At 40.9% G+C, this 21,069-nt stretch overlaps 1 protein-coding gene across 11 annotated transcripts in view; it reads left to right on the forward strand.

Moving 5' to 3' along the window:
* The window catches only part of ANKRD44 (ankyrin repeat domain 44), a 317,233-nt gene that overhangs the window by 145,049 nt on the left and 151,115 nt on the right, over positions 1-21,069 (forward strand). For all 11 annotated transcript variants that reach the window (XM_060302105.2, XM_070045932.1, XM_070045936.1 and 8 more), the window contains one exon: positions 13,726-13,804. In XM_060302105.2, coding sequence (XP_060158088.1) covers positions 13,726-13,804 — 79 coding nt within the window. The remainder of the gene's footprint in view (positions 1-13,725; positions 13,805-21,069) is intronic.

A 21,069-nucleotide genomic window follows, 5' to 3' on the forward strand; every position in this document is an offset into this window, starting at 1 on the left:
GTTCCCAGGAACTGGTATTTGTGGACTGGCCGTGGACATGAATGTCCCTCTCTAGGTCTTATTGTCTCACAGAAACCAGAACTGCACAGCAGGCAGCCCTCACTGGAGGGGGCACAGGTGAGCTTTATTGATAAGAAACGAGGCTAGCTGAGCCTCATAGCTTTTTGTTTCCACCTTCTTAGCAAGCCTTCTCATCCACTGGGTGAGTGAGGTACAAAGTCAAGGCCCTATTTTGAGAGCAACAGAATGGATAGGAAGTCTGAAGGGCTGAGGGGTCCTGGAATGGTCAGACAGCTTTGAAACAAGGCCAACCCCAACCTGTGATGGACTGAGGGGGTTGCTATCGTCAGTCAGTGTTAGAGGTGGATGAGAGCCACAAACAACCATGCCACACACCCATCCAGACTCTTTGGCATCCCTATCCCCCTGTAGACAGCAGTTCTCTGCCTCACCACAGAAACCTGCAGGCTACCCTCATCCAGACCCTTTTCTTGTTGGAGTTTAGGTTTTGATAGAGTCTAAAATAAATCAAGACATGACTCTCTCTTATTCCTCCAAGAAATGTATATTGAGCACCTACTGTATGCCAGATGTGGTACTAGGCTGATACAGAAATGAGTAAGACTATCTCTGCCCTGAGCTCACAGCCTGGTTAGTAGGAGTCAGGAAAAAAGGAGGGCAGACAACCAGCTGTGATGGTGCCACGAAAGAAAATTGTAGAATAGAGGGGGTGGGGTACAGAATCAGAAGAGGTTTCAGAGGAAAGGTCAGTTGAGCTGCATGTGAAAAGACTCTCCCAGGCAACTCCAAAAACCCAAATCAGGGGCTCCCTGTTTTGTGATATTAAAATAAATGTTGCCTTATGTTACGTCAACTGTCCCTGCTTCTTCTCAAGGGGGAATGTTTTGTGTTGACTGTCTCAACGCCCTCACACTTCCACATCCTTGCCAGCACTTGTTATTTGTGGTCTTTTTGATACTAGCCAACCTCATGTCCTCTTTTGCTATCTTGTCATTATTTTATAATTCAATGGAAAAAATAATAAATTCTACACAATTTTAACGTGTAGACCGCTTTCAGAAACACATATGGTATGCAAAGCAAGATCATTTAAATTAAAAATCATTCCCTTCCATGAATACATAAGGTCAGTAGAGAAAAGATAACACTTGCAAGCAAGGAAACCAACCAAATATGTATTAGTGTTTAACCCATCCATGGAATGCCATATCCCCATGTCCTGTGGTGTTGAATAGGGTATTTGAGATCTTCTGGGGGAAGACCCCATTCTTGCCTTCTGTATACTCTCAGAAGCCAGATTTTCAAGTGAGGATCCTAAGGGGCTCTTAACTCATGTGAAAAAGTACTAGTTAGTCTGGAAATACTAAGCAATTTGAAGTTGGGGGAAAATATCCCCTATAGTCCACGGTTACGAAGGCCAGTTGTGTCCCCAGTGACCTTTTTCTCTGATGGTTGTTCTCAAGTGGTATGGGTTTTTTTGAGATTGTCCTGAAGATGGAGCGATGCATCTTCTCTTTCCCTTGTCTCCAAGAAGTGCTGTTATGTAACCATCTCCACGTTCTGGGACCACTCACATCAGTCTCTAATTAGAGGGCTTGGGAGGCCTGCCATCTTGCAGCCTTCCCTCGCTAAGCAGAATGCTCTGTATTGAATCATTGCAGTGTGTTTGGCTTTCCGTACTATTAGCTCAATTTAGGAAGGGCGTAGATGAGTGCTCCTTTGCTTTTTGTTGTAGAAAGTGGCCCCCTGTTTATTTTCCTGAGTACCTTTAATGATTCTGTGGTGGCTTTACTTCTAATAAGTTAGTAAGGGAGACTTTGATTAATAGCGTAGGTGTCTTGGATAGCAAAACTCTCCTGTCAAGTGTCAGAAAGGTTTAGTGAGCTTTCTAGCTTGGCGATGCCTAGTTCGAAGGTTTTCAGCTTTGGGGGAGGAGAGAAAGGGCACAGCAACCAACCCCCAAGGGCAGCTCCCATCTGTCTAGGTTGCTGACTCTGCTGAGCTACCGAGACTGGATGAGAAAGGAGGCCTTCATGGCAGCAGAGATACATTCTCAGCAAGGGTTTAGAGCTGCTGGGGGGGGGGGGGTAGGTGTTTTAGGTGGTTCCACGAGAGGAAAAGACTCCACTGTGGGTCCCACGAGATGAAGGACGAATTATGCGAGGCCCGACTCTGGAGTCTGGGAGAAGCTTTGGTTACTTTGGTTGAGGTGGGACAGGTAACAATGGCCAAGCCCACTGAGTTGGCTGCTTTAGGCCGGAGAGGAAGCAGGCAAAGCACTGCTGTGGGCCAACTTTGAGCAGGCATTGCCAGCCCTTCTTCTGGTAAACAAATACCATTTCTTAACAGTAAAACTGTTTCCCCAGAAACTGTTCTGAATCTCCTTATTTAGTCTAATCACCAAGGGGAGCTAAAAAACCTAGGATAAGCCACAAAGATGTCAGTAATAATAGTAAGATGGCTGATATGTATTGGACATCTGATCTGTGACTGCAAGGGAGGTGATCCTGTTTTCATTTTACAGAAAAGGAAAATAGGTCTCAGAGAGGCTGATTTATTTGCCCAAAGTCACACAGCTCCTAAGTGGCAGAGGAGGGATTCAAAGTCAGGTCATTCTGACTCCAGAGTGTATGTTCTTTAGGCCACAGGAGGATGCCTCTAATGAAAGTGTGTGTGTATGTGTGTGTGTGTGTGTGTGCATGCGTCCATCCCTATCCTGCAGGTCACTTGACAGGAAAGGTCAGAGTAGGACCAAAGGTCCAAAGTGCCGTGAGGAGGGTGGAAGCAGGTTCTTCCTTGGTGAGGAATTCGTACCAGCTAGTACAGCCCTGTGTAGTATTGTGAGAGAACACAGAGAATGTGGAATCAGGACACCCAGAGTCACCAGAAGTTGGTGTGTGACGCTTGGCAAGTCATTCAACTCTCTAGGTCGGCCTTGATTGCTGTCCTGTTAAATGGGGATAACAATACCTACTTGATCAGTCTCCCTGACTTTTCCCGTGATGCATTGTGTAGGATGATGCTTTGGCGACTCTGTGGAGCATTATACAAATTACGGTTTTTCCAGGTTTATTCATAAACATAATATTTTGTCATTTGCAAAGAAACACATTTGCATATCAATTATTTAAAACCTTACTACAAGATAACGAAGGTTTTGGACAGGAGATAACGTCCAGTGCTTTGATATTTATATTTAATTACTTACAACTAGCTCTTGTTAGAGCAGGCCTGTTTTTTTTGTTTGTTTGTTTGTTTTGTTCCTGTTTTGTTTTTTAAATAGGAAAGTCTTTCTTATTTACAAAAGGAATTCTGGTTTTTCTGTTTCTAAACTGTGTTAATATAAATCTTGAAATACAGGCAAAGAAAGAAGAAAGTGAAGAACACCCATAATATTCTTCACCCGGAGGTTATCATTGTTAACATCCTGGTTTATTGAGCCAATCTGATATCTTAGGTCCTGATAACTACATTGGTGATTTTTATAATCGGTATTGTATATTAACTCAGTTTCTATAATATCCACCTGGAGGCTGAAAAAAAAAAACTTGTAAAGAGATACTAATCATTTTAGTTAAGATACTTTTTTTCTTTTTTGTTATGATGATTTTTTGTGGACCACAGAAACTGTTTTTATAAGCTTTTGCGGTTAATTCCCCTCCCACACCGCCAAATAAAAAAGAGAGATATCAAGAAACAGACCCAGTAACTAAGAGTTATTGTTGTGTCCAGAGTAGCTTCCTTTGAGCATTGTCTCCTTTCATGCCACACTCCTTCTTTCTCTGTTTGCCATTTTCTAACACTGCCGTAAGTGTGTCTGCTCTTTGCTGATGGGTGTGATTAATCTAATATTAGTCCACTGTGGTAAATAGCCCATTGTCGTAAATAGCCTGGAGCCAAGAAAGTGAGATTCTTTGAGGTTCTGTGAAGGCAGGGACCCTCTCTTGAATGCTGCTGCATCCCAGGACTGAGCATTGTGCCCAGCACATAGTAGGCTCCAGTAGATATTTTGTCATTTGTATGAATGAAAGGTTCCACCACTGCCATTAACAGCTATGTGACTTCGGGCCAATCAGTTAAATTCTCTGGATGTCTGTAATACCCTTCCACTTTAGATATTTTATAATTCTAGGCTTCCTCTCCTGAGATTTTGATTCTGACACTGTGTGGTCATATACCTGATGACAAACTTTCACCATTGCTATCCCCTTAAAGATGTGAAAACCTAGCAACTGCCTTCTCTCCATCCTTTTATCAATAGGAGATAATTTTCCAAGTAATGAACTGATTTTCTTAGTTATCTGCCTCTCTTATTAGACATCTTTGTTTGTTGAAGAAATTGGTTAATGATCTAATTAAAAGAGACAGGAAGCCTGGGGTGGGGCCCTAACAGAAACTAGACTTCTCATGTCATTGGTTAGCTCATTGGAACCAAGGTCAGTTCCAAACTGTGGGCTCCCTTAAATATCCTTAGCAGTAAAACTTTCCCACCGTGTATACAAGAGTTATGGTTTCTCCATGAGAAACTATTTACCCAATGCATTAAGTTTAAAGACACTGCTTCTTCTTATACTTGGGATGCTGCACAGAGCATCTGTGAACTTTATTAGCTTTTAGGATGCAGGGGGAGGTAGTGCTGGGAAGATCTGCCTTGGTTTCATCAGAAGCTCTGGATGATTGCCTTTGCAGTGGGTGGATGTGTATTACTGTTTCACTGGCAACAAAACCCAAGCGTGTTGGCCGGTTTTCCAATCTGTAGGACTAGAGGACTAGAACCCTTTTCTATGTTCTGTTTCCACTGACTCTCAAGAAATGTTTCTGGCCAAATGAAATCAGGGCAACAGAATAAATAGTTGATGCCCCATCAGTTTCCCCAGGCAGAGTCTGCCCTAAAAGGACTTCTGTCACTTGGGAATTTCTGAGTGCTGTGGTAAGATCCCAAGGGTGCTCTGGTCATCTGCTGGTGACATGTTGCAGTGGACCCACAGGTTAGGCATAAATCATTCACTTTCATACTTGTACTTAGTTTTCTAGATTTATTTTTCTACATCCTTACCCAATACACATTTGTCAAAGGTTTCATTGAGGAAATGTAAATGTCCTAAGAGATTTTGCAGAGAAATCTTGCTTGTGCCTGTTTTTAAAGCATATAGACTTTAATCCAACACCCCCTTCTTTTGCCAGAACTTCACTTTTATGTCTATACATGAGCAGGACATAACATGAATTGCCTCATTTCCTTTCATGACTTTGCCATTTCTTTTCTTCCTCGTAACTGAATTGTTGCGTAGGTGTATTTTTTTAACTCTTAAATTTAGACTTCTTTAGGTTATGCAGAAGAGAATATGTTTCATTTGCCTGCTTGTGTATTTTAAAAGCAGCTTTATTGAGATATAATTGACATACAGCAAACAAAAATTTGCAGTTTTGACATGTTTACACTCATGAAACCATCACCACAATCAAGGTAATGAATACATCCATCACCCCCAGAAGCTTCCTTGTGCCCCTTGGCAACCCCTTCCTCCCACCCTTTCCAATCTCCCTTCCAGCCTCCTCAGGCAAACCCTGATCTGCTTTCTGTCACTGTACATTAGTCTGCATTTCCTGGAATTTTATGTAAATGCATTCATACAGTACATACTCTTTCTTGCCTGGCTCCTTTCATGCAACAAAATTACTTTAATTCATCCATGTTGTAACATGTAGCAATAGCTCATTCCTTTTAACTGCTGAGTAGTGTTCCATTGTATGAAAATACCACAGTTTGTTTATCCATTCATCTGTTGATACAGATTTGGATTGTTTCCAATTTTTGACTATTAAAACAAAGCTGTTACGACTTGTGGCTACCAAGGGGGAGGGGGCTGAGGGAGGGATGGATTGGGAGTTTGGGATTAGCAGATGCAAACTGTTGTATACAGAATGGATAAAGAACAAGGTCCTACTGTATAGCACAGGGAACTATATTCAATATCCTGTACTAAACTATAATGGAAAAGAATATGAAAAAGAATATATATAATATATACATAAGTAAAAAAATATATATATATATATACATAAGTGAATCACTTTGCTGTACAGCAGAAACTAATACAACATTGTAAATCAACTATACTTCAATAAAATAAATTTTAAAAAATAAAGCTGTTACAGGCATTCATGTACAGGCCTTTGTGTGGACGGATGCTTTCTTTTCTCTTGGGTAAATACCTAAGAGTATTTATATTCAGTTATATATATTCAGTTATAAATACCTAATAACTGAATTTGGAAATGGATAAAGGATATGTACAGGCAGTTTGCAGTTGAAGAAGCCAGAACTTTTAGTAAACATATGAAAAGAATCTTAACCTCACTTGTATTTAGTGAAATATAAATCAAAGCCACAATGAAATACCATGTTAGGTATATCATATTGGCAAAGAGTAATAAGGTTGATAACAGCAAATATTGGCAAGGATATCAGGGATAGGAACTAATTAATATTTGACTGGTGGGAGTATAAATTGGTGAACCATTTTTTGAAAGCTATTTGGCAATACCTAATAAAGTTGAACGTGAATATTCCCTAAGATCCAGCCCTTTGATTTCTTGGTATCTGCTCTAGGGAAATTCTCATACATATTCCCAGAGACACATGTACAGAATGTACATTGCAACATCGTTTGTGGTAGTGAAGAACTGAAAACTGCCTAACCTAACATGTCTCTGTTTCTGTGTCTCTTTCTCTCTGTCTCTCTGTCTCTCTCTCTCTCTCTCTCTCTCTCTCTCTCTCACACACACACACACACACACACACACGTTATTTTCAAGACCATTTGCAAGTCACAATACTCATGACATTTTACCCCTAAAGCTATTTTTTAAAAACAGAGTTCTGAAGCAGATGTAAAAAATGTTAACATGTTTGACATGTTTGATTTTGCTGGTGGGAACATATAGATCTGGTATTTTCTGTACTCCTCTGTATTTGTGAGATGTTAAAAAGAAACATGATTTTTGTTTCCCTCCTTTGCTTTCTTTTCTTCTTCACAAATTTCTTTTAATTTCCCACCTTCAGACGAAACATCTTTCCCGTTCTGCATACTGTTTGATTTAAATCTTTAATGTGTCTTTGGCTCTTTTCCTCATATGATTTGAAGTATCTCCAAGGTACATATTTTGTGTCCAGAGTTCTTTAGATATCTGCTTGCTTCTAGTGATCTCCGTTCAATATCACATACGCTGGTTGGGCCTAAGTTGTTAGTTATTTCTTTGCTTCTTTGGTATTGGTGGGAGTTTGAGTTGACGATTGGAACTTAACTTTTGTATTTCATGACAGGAAAGGTTTGCAGAGTTTGTTTTCTAATATTGCTCCATCTGCCCGTCTTGGTATATAAGCTATTTCTTTGTAGGGAGGGATGTTTGTTTTAGTGTATGACAGATACTTACAATGAAGATTAGATCATGCACTTCTAGCTGAGAATTTCCAAAGCATGTAATAAACAGTTCTTAATCTTCAAAAGAGAGGCTTGGGGTGCCCTCTCAGTCGGCCTGCCTACACAGTATTTTCAGCTGCCAGAACGGACTCTGCCCATGTCAAGCTCACTTTACATGGACATACTTCTAGTTCCCTATTTTCTTTCATCTGCTTCTTTGGTAAACAGACGACAGAAACTTCCTCTGCCTGATCTTTCTGTGACATACTGCAAATTTAGCTCAGACGCCAGCTGGCTGTGTGTCTTTGGCTATTCATAGAAAGGGAGGGTTTACCTTCCTTCCTTCTGAAGAAACCTGATTTTTTTCCATGGGTCCGAATCTGTTTGCCAAGGGCTATTTGGAATGGGAGCTCCTGGGGAATGGGAAAAGATCTCTCTTTTTGTGGTACTTGAACAGTCTATTTAAAAACTACATTGATGAGTTATTTCTAATCTGTGCTTGCTTTTGAATTGTTTTCTCCTCTTGTATTCCTGGGTGTTGTAAAGACCTACACAACCATTCATGAGCTATTGGTCATCACAGAGAATCCACTTGGGTAACAGAAGTGAATGCAAATGGTGCAGAACATGTAGCTCGGCCACTCTGCCCGAAGGCTACTCTGGTCCTAGCCTGGTCCTAGATTCTGATTTCGATCCAGAAACTACCCCTAAGGCAGCCTATAAGATACAGGCTGGGCTCTGTGACTGACCTGCAAGTCTGACCCAGGGCTTCCAAAGTTCCCATTTAAGCTGGAGCCAATGGGGCCTCTCGAGAGTCCTGGGCAAAATTTGTTTACTTCCCAGTTCAGGAGAGACCTTTTTTCTTGTCGGTTTAGACTTCCTGCCCAGGCTTGGTCAGAATTGGACAGGTTTTGGGGCAATATTTACTACAACATTTGTCTCAGTTTATTTTCACAAATGTTTTAACATCACGAATATCAGTAATTACCATGTCCCTGCTTTTGTTTCTGTTCTGATGTCCTAAATTTGGAAACTGGTAACTGGACTGTGTCTTTAGGGTGAGGACTGGATGTTTTAAATTTTCCATTCCTAACATCTACCACAATGTCTGGGAGATAATACCTTCTCAATAAATGTCTGTGCCTAGAAAATATGGCTGAATAAATGGTTGTAAAACATATCCCAAAGTCACTGTACTTATTTTATCCTTCTCCAATTTTCTTTTTTTAACTTTTGTTTTCATCTCTCTTAGACCAAAGCCTTACATGGTTTCTAGCATCATTTGTACTGCTTCCTGTAACTCTTCCTTCATACCTCTTCCCCCAAATTTTGTTCAGTTAAAAAAAGAGAAGGTCTTGTTTTCTCCCTTGGGCTTTGTCCTTCATGTTTAAATGATTTTAGACATTACTCGTATCTCTGTCTGCTTCTTCTATAATATTATCTCAGGCTCTTGCTGGCTGTTATGCCTGCTAACCCTGACTTATGGGAAATTAATTGTTTCTACGTGGGTCTGTGGTTTAGGCTGGTGAGCTCATCTTCAGCGGGGGTTTAATATGCGGGAATCCTGGATTGCTTGGGTTGAGGGCACATCTGTCCAGATAGATTTTGTTTCTTCTTCTTGGCACCCTAGGGGTATCCTTGGCTTAGAACCAATTTTTATGCCGATTTTTTAGCTTGAGAGTTTCTAGACTACAAAGGTATTGTGAATTCAAAACCCCAAACCACACGAGGGCAGACTCTGGGGACGTGGGTGCTCAGCGGGGACACTTTTGTTCTTCCACCAAGAATCTAGGCCAAGGCATCGCTTTGCCATCTGCCCATGGAGTGTCTGGCCTTTTCTCGAGCCCACCATTGCACTTCAAGGATCTTTCTTCAAGACCACTTCATGGGTCTTCCAGTTCCAGTTCTCTACCTCACCTCCCAGCCCTGAGCAAGTGTTCAGTCCCAGGCTCCTGGGGTATGACTTCTCCCTGCAGGGTAATAAGCTCATGTGCTTCCAGCTTTGGTTCTCACTTTACTCTTCATTTCTGGCCCCAGACTATTACTTTAACTTACTGTAAGCTCATTTAAGTGAATGTTTACTATATGTGTGTCACATTTTCCCCAGAATCTCTTAGGGATTATAATGGAAAGTTTTTTAGACTCTCAAGGCAACTTCTAAGATGATGTTCTTGCTTCCATTTTTATAAAGAAAACAGTTTTAGGTTGGTAGCCAACACACCTAATTCTTTGACATCAGTTTGCTGTGTTGGGCAAGTCATATAATCTAGGGGTCAGATTCCCTATCTTTTAAATAGTGGTAACAAGACTTAACAACACAGTTCTGAAAGGTGTGTCTCCTCTGATAGGGATATTATGAGATTTAAGTAATAGAAGACATGAAAAGACATTTTGAAAAAAAATTAAAAGCCCTGCATAAGTACCAGATAGGTTTTTTTTTTAAACATCTTTATTGGAGTATATTTGCTTTACAATGGTTCTGCTTTATAACAAAGTGAATCAGCTATGCATATACATGTATCCCCATATCCCCTCCCTCTTGTGTCTCCCTCCCACCCTCCCTATCCCACCCCTCTAGGTGGTCACAAAGCACCGAGCTGATCTCCCTGTGCTATGTGGCTGCTTCCCACTAGTGATCTATTTTACATTTGGTAGTGTATATATGTCCATGCCACTCTCTCACTTCGTCCCAGCTTACCCTTCCCCCTCCCCGTGTCCTCAAGTCCATTCTCTACGTCTGCACCAGATAGGTTTTCTTTCTTCTTTTAGATGCCATAGGGGCATCATTGGCCTAGGACCTATTTTTACTAGTATTATTACTAGTATTCTGTTTTCCCCAGAGCCTTCCCCCTCCTTCTTCTACCATTGCATCTCCTACTCCATTTATCTAGCTTATGGCAAGTAGAGTGGCCCTATACTTAGGCAGAGGATGAACTGCAGTTGGTGAAACCTGGCTGGTTTCACCTTATTGGGTATGGTGGTGAATGTGGCTCTGTTATTCACCCCTCAACTCATGATCCTGTACATCACTCGGGTTCCTTGCTAGAGAGCAGGTGTTGGTCAGTAGTAGTAATGCATTGTTATTTTGGATAAGGTCTTAATAGCACATGAAATGATTTATATGATTCTACTGCTTCAGCGAACCAAACAACTACTTCCTGAATACAGATCTTCTCTGCAGTTACCTGTCTATGGCTTGTCACTGAAGGAGAGTGTCAATTGGCATAGATGTTCAGGAAGCTACAGGAAACCTTTAAATGCATATTAACAGGAACACTGGGATTTACAATCAAGGAGTTTTTACAATATGATCTCATGTAACACACACCCATTTTATAATATAAAAACTTCAGTTTGGACAAGTCGTGTCAAAAAAGGGGCCGCAGAATGAGCAAAGCCAGTTGTATAATGATGGACCAACCAGATTTGGATATTGGTGTTTTCTTGGCTTTTATTTGAGGCCAAGTTCTCAAACAGAGCATTGACTTTGCTTCAGGTCAAATTAAAGTTATAATTTGCGTGGGGTTACTCCTTGTTTAAATCACTTAGGTGAGGTTTAATTTTTGAACAAAACTCTGGAACCAGTTCAATTCACGAAAGAACATATAATTATATAACTTTTATCCTAAGACCCAAGAAATACTTTTCAGTTGATATAATGAGGATTCAAAGGGAATATGAAGCTAAAAAGGAAAGTGCTTGTAGAAATATCTAGAAATAGAAGACATTTGTGAAAGTCTGGTCTCAGTTATTTGTATAGTTCATTGCACAAATTAATACACTTGATTCTCAAAGAAGCAAACATGTTTTTAAATATTGAAACTTCATTTTCACAGAAAGGATGATATAGCAATAAGGGGGTTAACCATGGTTGTATATCTTACTGAATTTTCCAAGGCATACCATTATTTAATATGGAATAGTTAACATGACTGCCCTATTTCCTCTTATCTGTAGTGATTGCCTGCAGCATACCTAGACAACATAAATTCCCAGCCAACTCAAACCCCCTCTTTTGATCCACTGAAAAGTTAGTTAATCCATTCATAAAACCTATTTACCAGACCTCCTAACAAATAGACGGGTCTGAAGATCAGTTCTTGTCATGTTCCCTGCCTGCCATCTGTTTTAGATATTAGCGAGGCATGAAATGCCTACAAGCTATGGTCTGAAAGAGACTGAGAGCAGAGGGCCTGAACTGTCCGCAAACAGAATAACAGAATCCTTAGGCTACAAAGACTGTTAGGTATATTGTCTAATCAAGTGACGATAGGAATGATGATTCAAATCAGTAGTGAATCCACAAATCTCGAAACTAAAATGCATGCTAGTTTCAGGAGAAACCTCTAAGATAGCATATAGGCTTTGGTTACTGTTGTTATGGGACAGGTGATGGAAGTTTGTGGAAGAGACCACACACATAGACTAGTTCAGTTTGGTCAGTTTATGCTGAGCACCTACTGTGCTGCTACTGTGGGGAGAGAAGGGAGTAAGACCTGTTCTTTACTCTATGAGAGTTCTCAGTCTTAGAGGGAAGATGTAACCAAACCAAACTTGGGTCTGCTCGCCTACGTGCAGTAAAGACCATCTACTGATACTGGGCTGTAGTGAAGGAAGGTGCAGCGTTTATCACAAGACCAAGCAAGGGGTACTTGCCTTAGCAAGGGGTGGCTAATGCTGAAAATGCGTGCACTCCTCAGTGGCTTTCGGGGAAAGGTTTTTAAAGTCAGGGTGAGGGAGACGGTTTTGGGATGTGTGACCAGCTTGTGGACATTCTTCTGATTGGTTGGTGGTGAGGTAATCGGGAATCAACGTCATCAACCTTCTGGTTCCAACTTATCTGGGGTGTACGTGCTTGTGGTCAGCATGCAGTTAACTTCTTCCTCTTGGTGGGGGTTTCAGTATCTGCAAAACAACTCAAGGATGTGGCTCAGGATATTTTCTATAGCACTTGAGGAGGAACTAAAGGTCCTAGACTTTGTTTAATGGCTAAACTATTATTATTTTCTCTTACTTTTCTTTGTTTCTTTCTTTCTCACTTCTTTGATTAGATTTATTCTTTGGAACTCGGGGAAGGCCTAGGAGGCTAAAGTTTTTCTACAAACAAGAGGCAGGTAGAGGACAGGGATGTGGGTCCTGTCCCGGGAAGGCCCCATAGGGTCCTGCTGGGTTACAGTATCGCCCAACTATCTGTGCTGTGACAATAATGGCTACTACGGAGCACTTGCTGGGCATGCGCCAAGGCTCATGCCTGCCTAGGACTTATTTACTTACGTTATCTTGAATGTTCTTATCAGTTCTCTAGGGAGAGACTATCATCTCCAGTTTACAAATGGGAAAGCAGTATTTCTTCCCCTGCCTGTTAGCATGCTGCCTCTCAGCACAATATGTTAAATGCCTTGCCGAGGACTGAGGCTGGAATCTGACAGGCGAAGGTCTAATCTTGACTCTGCTATATACCTATGGGGTCTTGAGGACATTTCTTAATTTATTTGAGCCATAGTTTCTCATCTATGAAACAGTAATATCTACCTCACCTCTCAGCTTCAAGGTCAACATCCTCTGAAAGGCCTTACTCAACCACTCTAAGGACTCTTTTTCCCATCTCTCCAGTCACTTGATCTCATTATCCTGTTTTTATTTTGTTATGGCCTTTATCACCATCTGAAAGGATCTCATGTGTCATTGGCTTACATGACTATTGTCGGCCTCCCCACATGATTGTGAGTTTCATGAAGCCAGGGACTGGGCCTGTCGTGGTCACCCTCCCTGTCCCCAGAATCTGGCTTCTGGCACCTAGTAGGCATTCAATAAGTACTACATGAATGGGCAGTGGTCTAGGCAACAGTTGACGGAAAATGTCCTTGTGAACAATTCCACTAGGTTCTCTTAGAAAGAAAATAAATCATTGAAAGCTTTGAACTATGCTGTTAAGGTAGGTAGAAAGATTTGAATTTTTTTTTTTTTAACCATACTGAAGGTTTAAAAATAAGTTGAATTTCATCATCCAGTGCATGATGGTCCATCCTTGACCTGAACTGGGCTTCAATGAAAGGAGCAGGGAGGCAAATACGACACACAGACACAGAAATCGGGATCTTTCGTACACGTGACTGTGGGAGATGCTGAGAGAAATGTGTAACCAGAACTCACCTGAGTAGGTGTTTGGCCTTCACTCTCTGTCACAAGCATTAATCTCAGAGTGAGTGACATGTCGTACTATAACTACAAAAGATACCTCCGGCTGCCACTGACTTGTTTATCTTTGCCATTGTTTCAGGATTCTGAGAAGCGAACCCCGCTTCACGTGGCTGCGTTTCTGGGAGATGCAGAGATCATTGAACTCCTGATTCTGTCAGGTAAATATCAGCTGTACTTAAAAGTCAACTGCAGATAAAAATTTAAATGACCAATTTACTGGACTGACTACTACAATGAACCCAAACAAAATTTCTTTACTGTGCTCGTGGAAGTTTATTTGATCATGGGGTTTATCAGTAGACAAGGGACAATGCAAGACCTTCTTCTTATTGAAAAATGACTTCTCTAGTGACACTTTTATATTGCTTTGAGAGTCTGATTCCTGACTGTCTAACCAGGCCCAGTATTGTGAATGAATTCAGTACATTTGGATATCTTTTAATTTTTTTCATTGTAAAAAAACAAAGAACAAACAAGAAAGCTGTTTTCTTAAGGTCTACATGAACACATGTAAATGTGTATGTGTATTTACATATATTTAAATTGCATTACAAAACAATACTATGTTTTGCTTATGGATACATGACTGTAATGATATAATCAAATAATAAAAATATGGAAGGAAAGGAAACATATCCATTTCTGGATAGTGGTTACCTCTGAGGAGAACAACTGAGTGAGAGATGTCTTCAGGGGAGAGTATGAAAGAGACTATAACTCTGTAAAATTTTTTATTTTTTAAAAATTGGAGTAAATATGGCCAACACATGTTAAATCAGATTTGTGTGTGTACTGGTCTTTGTGATATTATTCTCTTTAGTTTTCGATGTATTTTAAATATTTCATCAGATTTTTAAAATGTCAGTGTTTTCATTTTTGGAAACCTCTATGCTTGGTACATCTCACCAAACAGGTTTCCAAAACCAGTATGTGCTTTCTCCCTTGAGTATTTGCTAGACAAATCCCCAGAATGAATCTGAGCACGTGCACGTGTCTCAGTGTGGATTGTATGCAGGCCAGCTGGCTTTCTTCCTCCTTCTTTTGGTTTGGGGAGATTCGGATCTGGAGGCAATGCCTCTTCCCACAGACCATGCAAAAGGCCTATAATAAGGTTTTACCTTTGTATGCAGTAGGGGAACTGTAGAATTCTAAAGTCATCTATGCAAAGGTAGGAACTGACATGGTAATTCGAGCAGATGTGGAGAACATTATGAAAAAGGAGCAAGCATTGTGCTGTGATACACGAAGAAGACTCACATTGCCCTTATTTTTGTTGTGTTTGTGTCCTTGAGGTGGGTTTTCCCAGGAAACAAATATTTTGTGCCTTACAATGTTTGTGCCCCGTGTTCTTGACAATCTCGTGGAACTTAAGTTAGATTCCACGTAGTACTTCTGGTGCTCTTGAGAACAGGCCTTCATTCTGATGATTCTAAAGATGTTTCAGGGCTGTGTTCCAAGCAGAACATGTGCTGCTTGAGGCTGGCACAGTCTATGGCTAACAGCCAGCGCACACCTGGCTGGTCGCCCCAACAGTAGAAATTTGGCCCATGGAAAATTATAGGCAGAATTGGTGAGGGTGAAAAATAAAGAGTTTTGTGGTATGACACCTAATGGTCCCGACCCGCTGTACTCACCATCTAAGTGTTGTATTAAGAGACAGATCTGGGTCTCAGAGGAATGTTTGATTCATGAATGTACAAATTCAAAACCTTGTTTTAGATCCCCAGCTTTGGTTTTTTGGTTTTTGGTTTTTGGGTTTCTCCACATTCGAAGGGGAAGGTTTTAATTCTTCAGCATGAAGGACCCATCTGTTTTTTTTTTCAGGCATCTGGGGCCTGGTGATCAAGAAACTTGATTTCACCTCCCCTTCACGTGGGCATGGAGTACACCAGCCTCTTTTAAACGGGGCTTATTCAGTAGAGCCGGGAGAAACTGTTCTGTATATCTAGATCTGTACACCTGTTCTCTTAGCCCAGTCATCTAGGAAGAATCACTGGCTATTAATGTCTCTAGTGTAATTTTGGGTGACACATGCTATGGAATTTTTCCTTCTTCCCTCATCAAATTAGGAAGACTAAGGGCATGGGAGAGCATTGGGAAAGTTCTTTAGAAATTTTATTCAGCTGTGGAAACTTAGGCAAATTCTTGGAATTCTCATGGTTTTAATTTCCCCAAAAGGTCCTTTATTCAATATATATATATTCCTAAAGAAATATCATTGCAAGAGCAATGATTTCATCTCTGAGCTTACATCTGGCAGCTGACCCTTTAGGGAATCCAACGAAACTGTTTTCCAATTTAATAATGAATGAGGTGCTAACAATTCCCACGTTGGACAAATCACTTGGCTTTGCCAGAATTGCCCATTACAGCTGTGTTCTGCATTGTTGTATTAACTTACAGAGCACAGTGTAACCCAAGCCCGCTAAATTCCTACTGACATTGTCTCCTGTTAGCCAGGCAGATGGAACCCTGAACGCCTCTGAGCAGACAGCGAGGAATTTCAGGCCTTGCAGATTTCCTCTTCTTCTAACTGTCAGTCCACATTCTGGCTTTGTTTTCCCCACCTGCTTCTAGCTTCTGTTTTGGAACTGGACGAGTCAGGATTAAGGCAAATACAAGGTCAAGAGCTTGCTAAATCGTTTGCCTGGAGATGGATGAATGAGATCAATGTGAACCAATCAGTGACCGAGAGTTAAGAGCCTAGGCTTGAGATATAGGAAACAGAGCGCACAGAGAAACAGCCACAGTAACGAGACCCTGTAGAGAAACTCTGGAGACACGCAAGGGTTAGAGAGTTCTGGGCTGAAGGAAGAAAACCAGAAGTACCCACCCTCTAAAATGGGAGTGTTTGTGAGGGTGTTTTTAATTTACTAATTAAAAATAGTAAATTTATTAGAACATAGGCCACCAAACAAGTGGTATTCCTGTAAAATTATTTCCTGTGATTGTTCAAAATGTGATTACTATTCCCAATGCAAATTGCCTCCAGAGCTGGTAGCAGGTCATTCTTTTGATTATCTCATGCATAACAAATATTCATCCTTTGAGGTTGGATTTGATTTTTTTTTTTTTTGGTCTAGAGAAAGAGGGGTGATTAAATGAGTCAATGCTGATTTTGGCCTCCAATGTAGTGCAATTATAAAGTAATGGGCCATTTGCTGATGGATATATAAACTGGTTCCAAAGGCAGCTCCAAGGGGAGTTTTTAAAATGCTTTGGATAATGCTACATACATGGAATTATCATACACTGTTCCAAGGTCATTGCTTTGAAGGACAGTGCTCCTGGGCTGTAATAAGATTTGGTCTGTTTGTTTAAAAAAAAAAAAATCATAAACAAGCTGATCTCACTGTATTATAATCATACTTCATATGATCTTTCTTTCATATTTCTTTTTCTTTTAAATTAATTTGTTTATTTTTTTGGCTGTGTTGGGTCTTCGTTGCTGTGCGTGGGCTTTCTCTAGTTGTGGTGAACGGGGCTACTCTTCTTTGTGGTGTGCGGGCTTCTCATTGTGGTGGCTTCTCTTTGTTGCAGAGCATGGGCTCCAGGTGCGTGCTCTTCGGTAGCTGTGGCACGCGAGCTCAGTAGTTGAGGCGCACAGGCTTAGTTGCTCCGCGGCATGTGGGATCTTCCTGGACCAGGGCTCAAACCCGTGTCCCCTGCATTGGCAGGTGGATTCTTAACCACTGCGCCACCAGGGAAGTCCCCATATTTATCTCTATAATTAAAAGCGAAACATTGGCTAAACCCTCCTTAAGAGTCAGTTGTTCTCTCTGGCCTGTAAGAGTTTTAGTCATTTGGTCTACCTTTTTTCTTTATTCAACTTCTTCCTAGATGACAGGGCTAAGAGAACAGAAATACTGCCTCTGGAAAAGATGCCCAGAGTTCTCGTTACTCCTGATATCTATGAAAATAAAATCAAGTGTTAATAGGGATAAGATTAAAAAAAAAGGTACTTAATTTGTAATTAGAGTTTATGCCTGATAACTTTTAGTTGTGTCTTTGTTTCTGCAGAACCAGCATAGCCTAGTGCTTTAAAAAAAAAATGATAAGCTTTAAAATGTCCTTGGGGAAAAAGCATTTGCCTTTAAATCATGAGACATGCAGACTCTGTGTCCTTCAGTGCACAATGGTGCCCGACAGGCAGGTAAATAACATGAAGCTTCCTTTAGAAAAATCAGTTATAAATATTCAACTCAAAACCATCTGATGTCTCCCTCTGACACGTAAACAAGACTCTCAGACAGACGGAGGAAGAGGATGAGGAAGCCGGTCTCACGGGATGACACTGATGAAATACTGCGTCCCCATTCAGATAACTCTGCTTTTGTCCTCATAATTTTGTTGTTCTGGGAGAGGTTTCCTTGGCAGCTGCCTCTTCAGCCTTTTGGAGGAGGATTAGTAGAGGAATGGAGGACTTAAAGAGTGACTGAAAGAATCTACTTCCTAGATTTCTAATTATCTTTCAATTCCTCAAGTGACCCCAAAGCTGCACGAACACAGTGCTGGTGTTTGTTACACACGGGGCGTGTGTTGCTGTATGCTGCACAGCGAGCTCAGGGTCAAGGTGGAGGGATGAATCGGGAGATGGGGATTGACATATATACGCTAATATGTATAAAATAGATAAGTAATAAGAACCTGCTATATAAAAAATAAATAAAATAAAATAATAATAACAATACAATATGATTGTATACATATAAATTATAAGAAAAACATAGTAGAAAAATAGGAGAAATAGGCAAAGAATATAAATAAATGGTTCTCAGAGAATGAATTATAAATGACCAGTAAACAAACATATTAGAAGATGCCCAACCTCCCTGTTAAACAGGAAACACAAAAATGTGAGACCATTTTTCTCCAATCAGATTTGCACGATTTTATTTTATTTCTTTATTTTTGGCTGCATTGGGTCTTCATTGCTGTGTGCGGGCTTTCTCTAGTTGCAGTGAGTCGGGGCTACTCTTCGTTGTGGTGCGTGGGCTTCTCATTGCGGTGGCTTCTCTTGTTGCAGAGCACAAGAGCTCTAGGTGCGCAGGCTTCAGTAGTTGTGGCACTCAGCCTCTAGAGCGCAGGCTCAGTAGTTGTGATACACGGGCTTAGTTGCTCCACGGCATGTGGGATCCTCCACCAGGGTTCGAACCCGTGTCCCCTGCACTGGCAGGCGGATTCTTAACCACTGCGTCACCAGGGAAGTCCTGCAATATTTTAAATAACTGATAATATCAAGTGTTGATGAGAATGTGGGGAAATTAAGCAATCATACACTGTGATTGTGTACACCGATACACTTTGGAGGGTTCAGACTATGAAAACCAAAAGTGTGCATGACTGTTGACACAGAAAGTCCGTTTCTAATTATCTATCCTAGACAAATACTTGCACATTTGCGTAAGGAGTCATTTTCTGGATGTTCATAGCAGCATTGTTTGACTAGTGAAATACTGGAAACAATTGAAATACCCATCAATAGAGAGGATGTCTAAAAAAAATGTATATTTATATGTTGGAATACATGTGGAAAATAAAGAGAATGGACTCATTCTCTAAGTTTCAACATAAACAGATATGAAAAATGTATTATTGAATGAAACAAGGAAATTCAGTGTTATTACAATATGACACATTAATGTAAAAATATACTTATGAAATACTGCTATAAATTTTTTAAAATTGTGTAATATTTTAAAAAACAAGAAGACTATTGTATTGGCCACTCAGCTTAATTCTCTGATTTTCTATGGGTACACGTATTTGTATATGAAGACATGAAAGAAACCAGAAGCTCACCAACCAAACAGAGTAGTAGTTTTCTCCAGGGAGTGAAGAGAGTCCAGCATTGGGGATGATTCTCAAGGGGACTTTACCTAAATCTTTCTATCTTTTTTTTTTTTTTTTTTGCGGTACGTGGGCCTCTCACTGCTGTGCCCTCTCCCGTTGTGGAACACAGGCTCCGGACGCTCACAGGCTCAGCGGCCACGGCTCACGGGCCCAGCCGCTCCGCGGCATGTGGGATCTTCCCGGACCGGGGCACGAACCCATGTCCCCTGCATCGGCAGGCGGACTCTCAACCACTGTGCCACCAGGGAAGCCCAACAATCTATCTTTGAAAAGAAGAATGCATTCATGTATTACTCATATGATCAAAACGTGAAGTAAAATAGGTCTGCTGCTATTCATGGTGATAGGCACATTTTCATATCTCTGGTTCAAGCCAGTTCAGTTGAGGAGACATTGCTGGATCTCTATTTTAACCAGAAAGCATCCTTCACGTGGCAGCTGTTAACTAAGGTCTGAGCTCGACTCAGAACTGTGTCAATGGTAGATACCCCGGTCTCTATCCCTTAGTTCCTGACTCTACTTCGATAATAGTTAGCAAGCAAGTATACAGTGTTTACCATGTGCCAGGAAGTGATCTCAGGGCTTTTGTGATACATCCTTCTAGAATGTTTAATGTTTTTACAAAAATGGGTTCATTCATTCATAATGTTTTAGTACTTGCTTTTTGCGCACAACCATAGTTTGTGAACATCTGTCCACATTATTAAGCATTCTTACAAAGCATCGCAGCTACATCATGTGGCTGTATGGTAATTCCAACCCTTTGTCTAATGCCAAAGTTGTTTCTAGTATTTTACTTTTATGACTAACCTTTCTTAAATCATCCTTAAAGATTAGTCTTAACATTTACCTAAAGTTATTTCCTTACAACAGAGCGTTCTAGTACACACATACAAAGACAAAAATAGGTTGTGTATATGAGAGAGAGAGGGAGGAGGGAGGAGAGAGGAGGGGGAGACAGAGGGAGGGAGGATAAAGAGAGGAGGATGGAAGGTAAGATTTTTGGGGTTTTTTGTTTAACATCTTTATTGGAGTATAATTGCTTTACAGTGTTGTGTTAGTTTCTGCTGTATAACAAAGTGAATCAGCTATATGCATACGTATATCCCCATATCGCCTCCCTCTTGCACCTCCCTCCCAACGTCCCTATCCCACCCCTCTAGATGGTCACAAAGCACCGAGCTGATCTCCCTGTGCCGTGCAGCTGGGAAGGTAAGATTTGAACCTGCAGTGGCAAAAGCAGGTAGACACAGGTCAGGCATGTACTACACACATGTCCTCTGCCCTTGTCAGTATGCTGGCGGTTTGGCTGGTGAGGGAGCTACTGAGATGAGATGCTTAGATTCAAAATGTGGTGATAAAATGACATGTGGAAAGACAGCAAAAGATGCGCTAAGATTCTAGAGCCCTCGCACCTTTGGGTAGGCACAAACTTTTTTTTTAAAATTTTTTTTATACAGCAGGTTCTTATTAGATTATATCTATTTTATACATATTAGTCTATACATGTCAATCCCAATCTCCCAGTTCATCCCACCACCACCCCCGCCCCCACTTTCCCCCCTTGGTG

The sequence above is a fragment of the Globicephala melas genome, chromosome 7, assembly GCF_963455315.2.
Source record: "Globicephala melas chromosome 7, mGloMel1.2, whole genome shotgun sequence".
In the NCBI taxonomy this organism is placed as follows: domain Eukaryota; kingdom Metazoa; phylum Chordata; class Mammalia; order Artiodactyla; family Delphinidae; genus Globicephala; species Globicephala melas.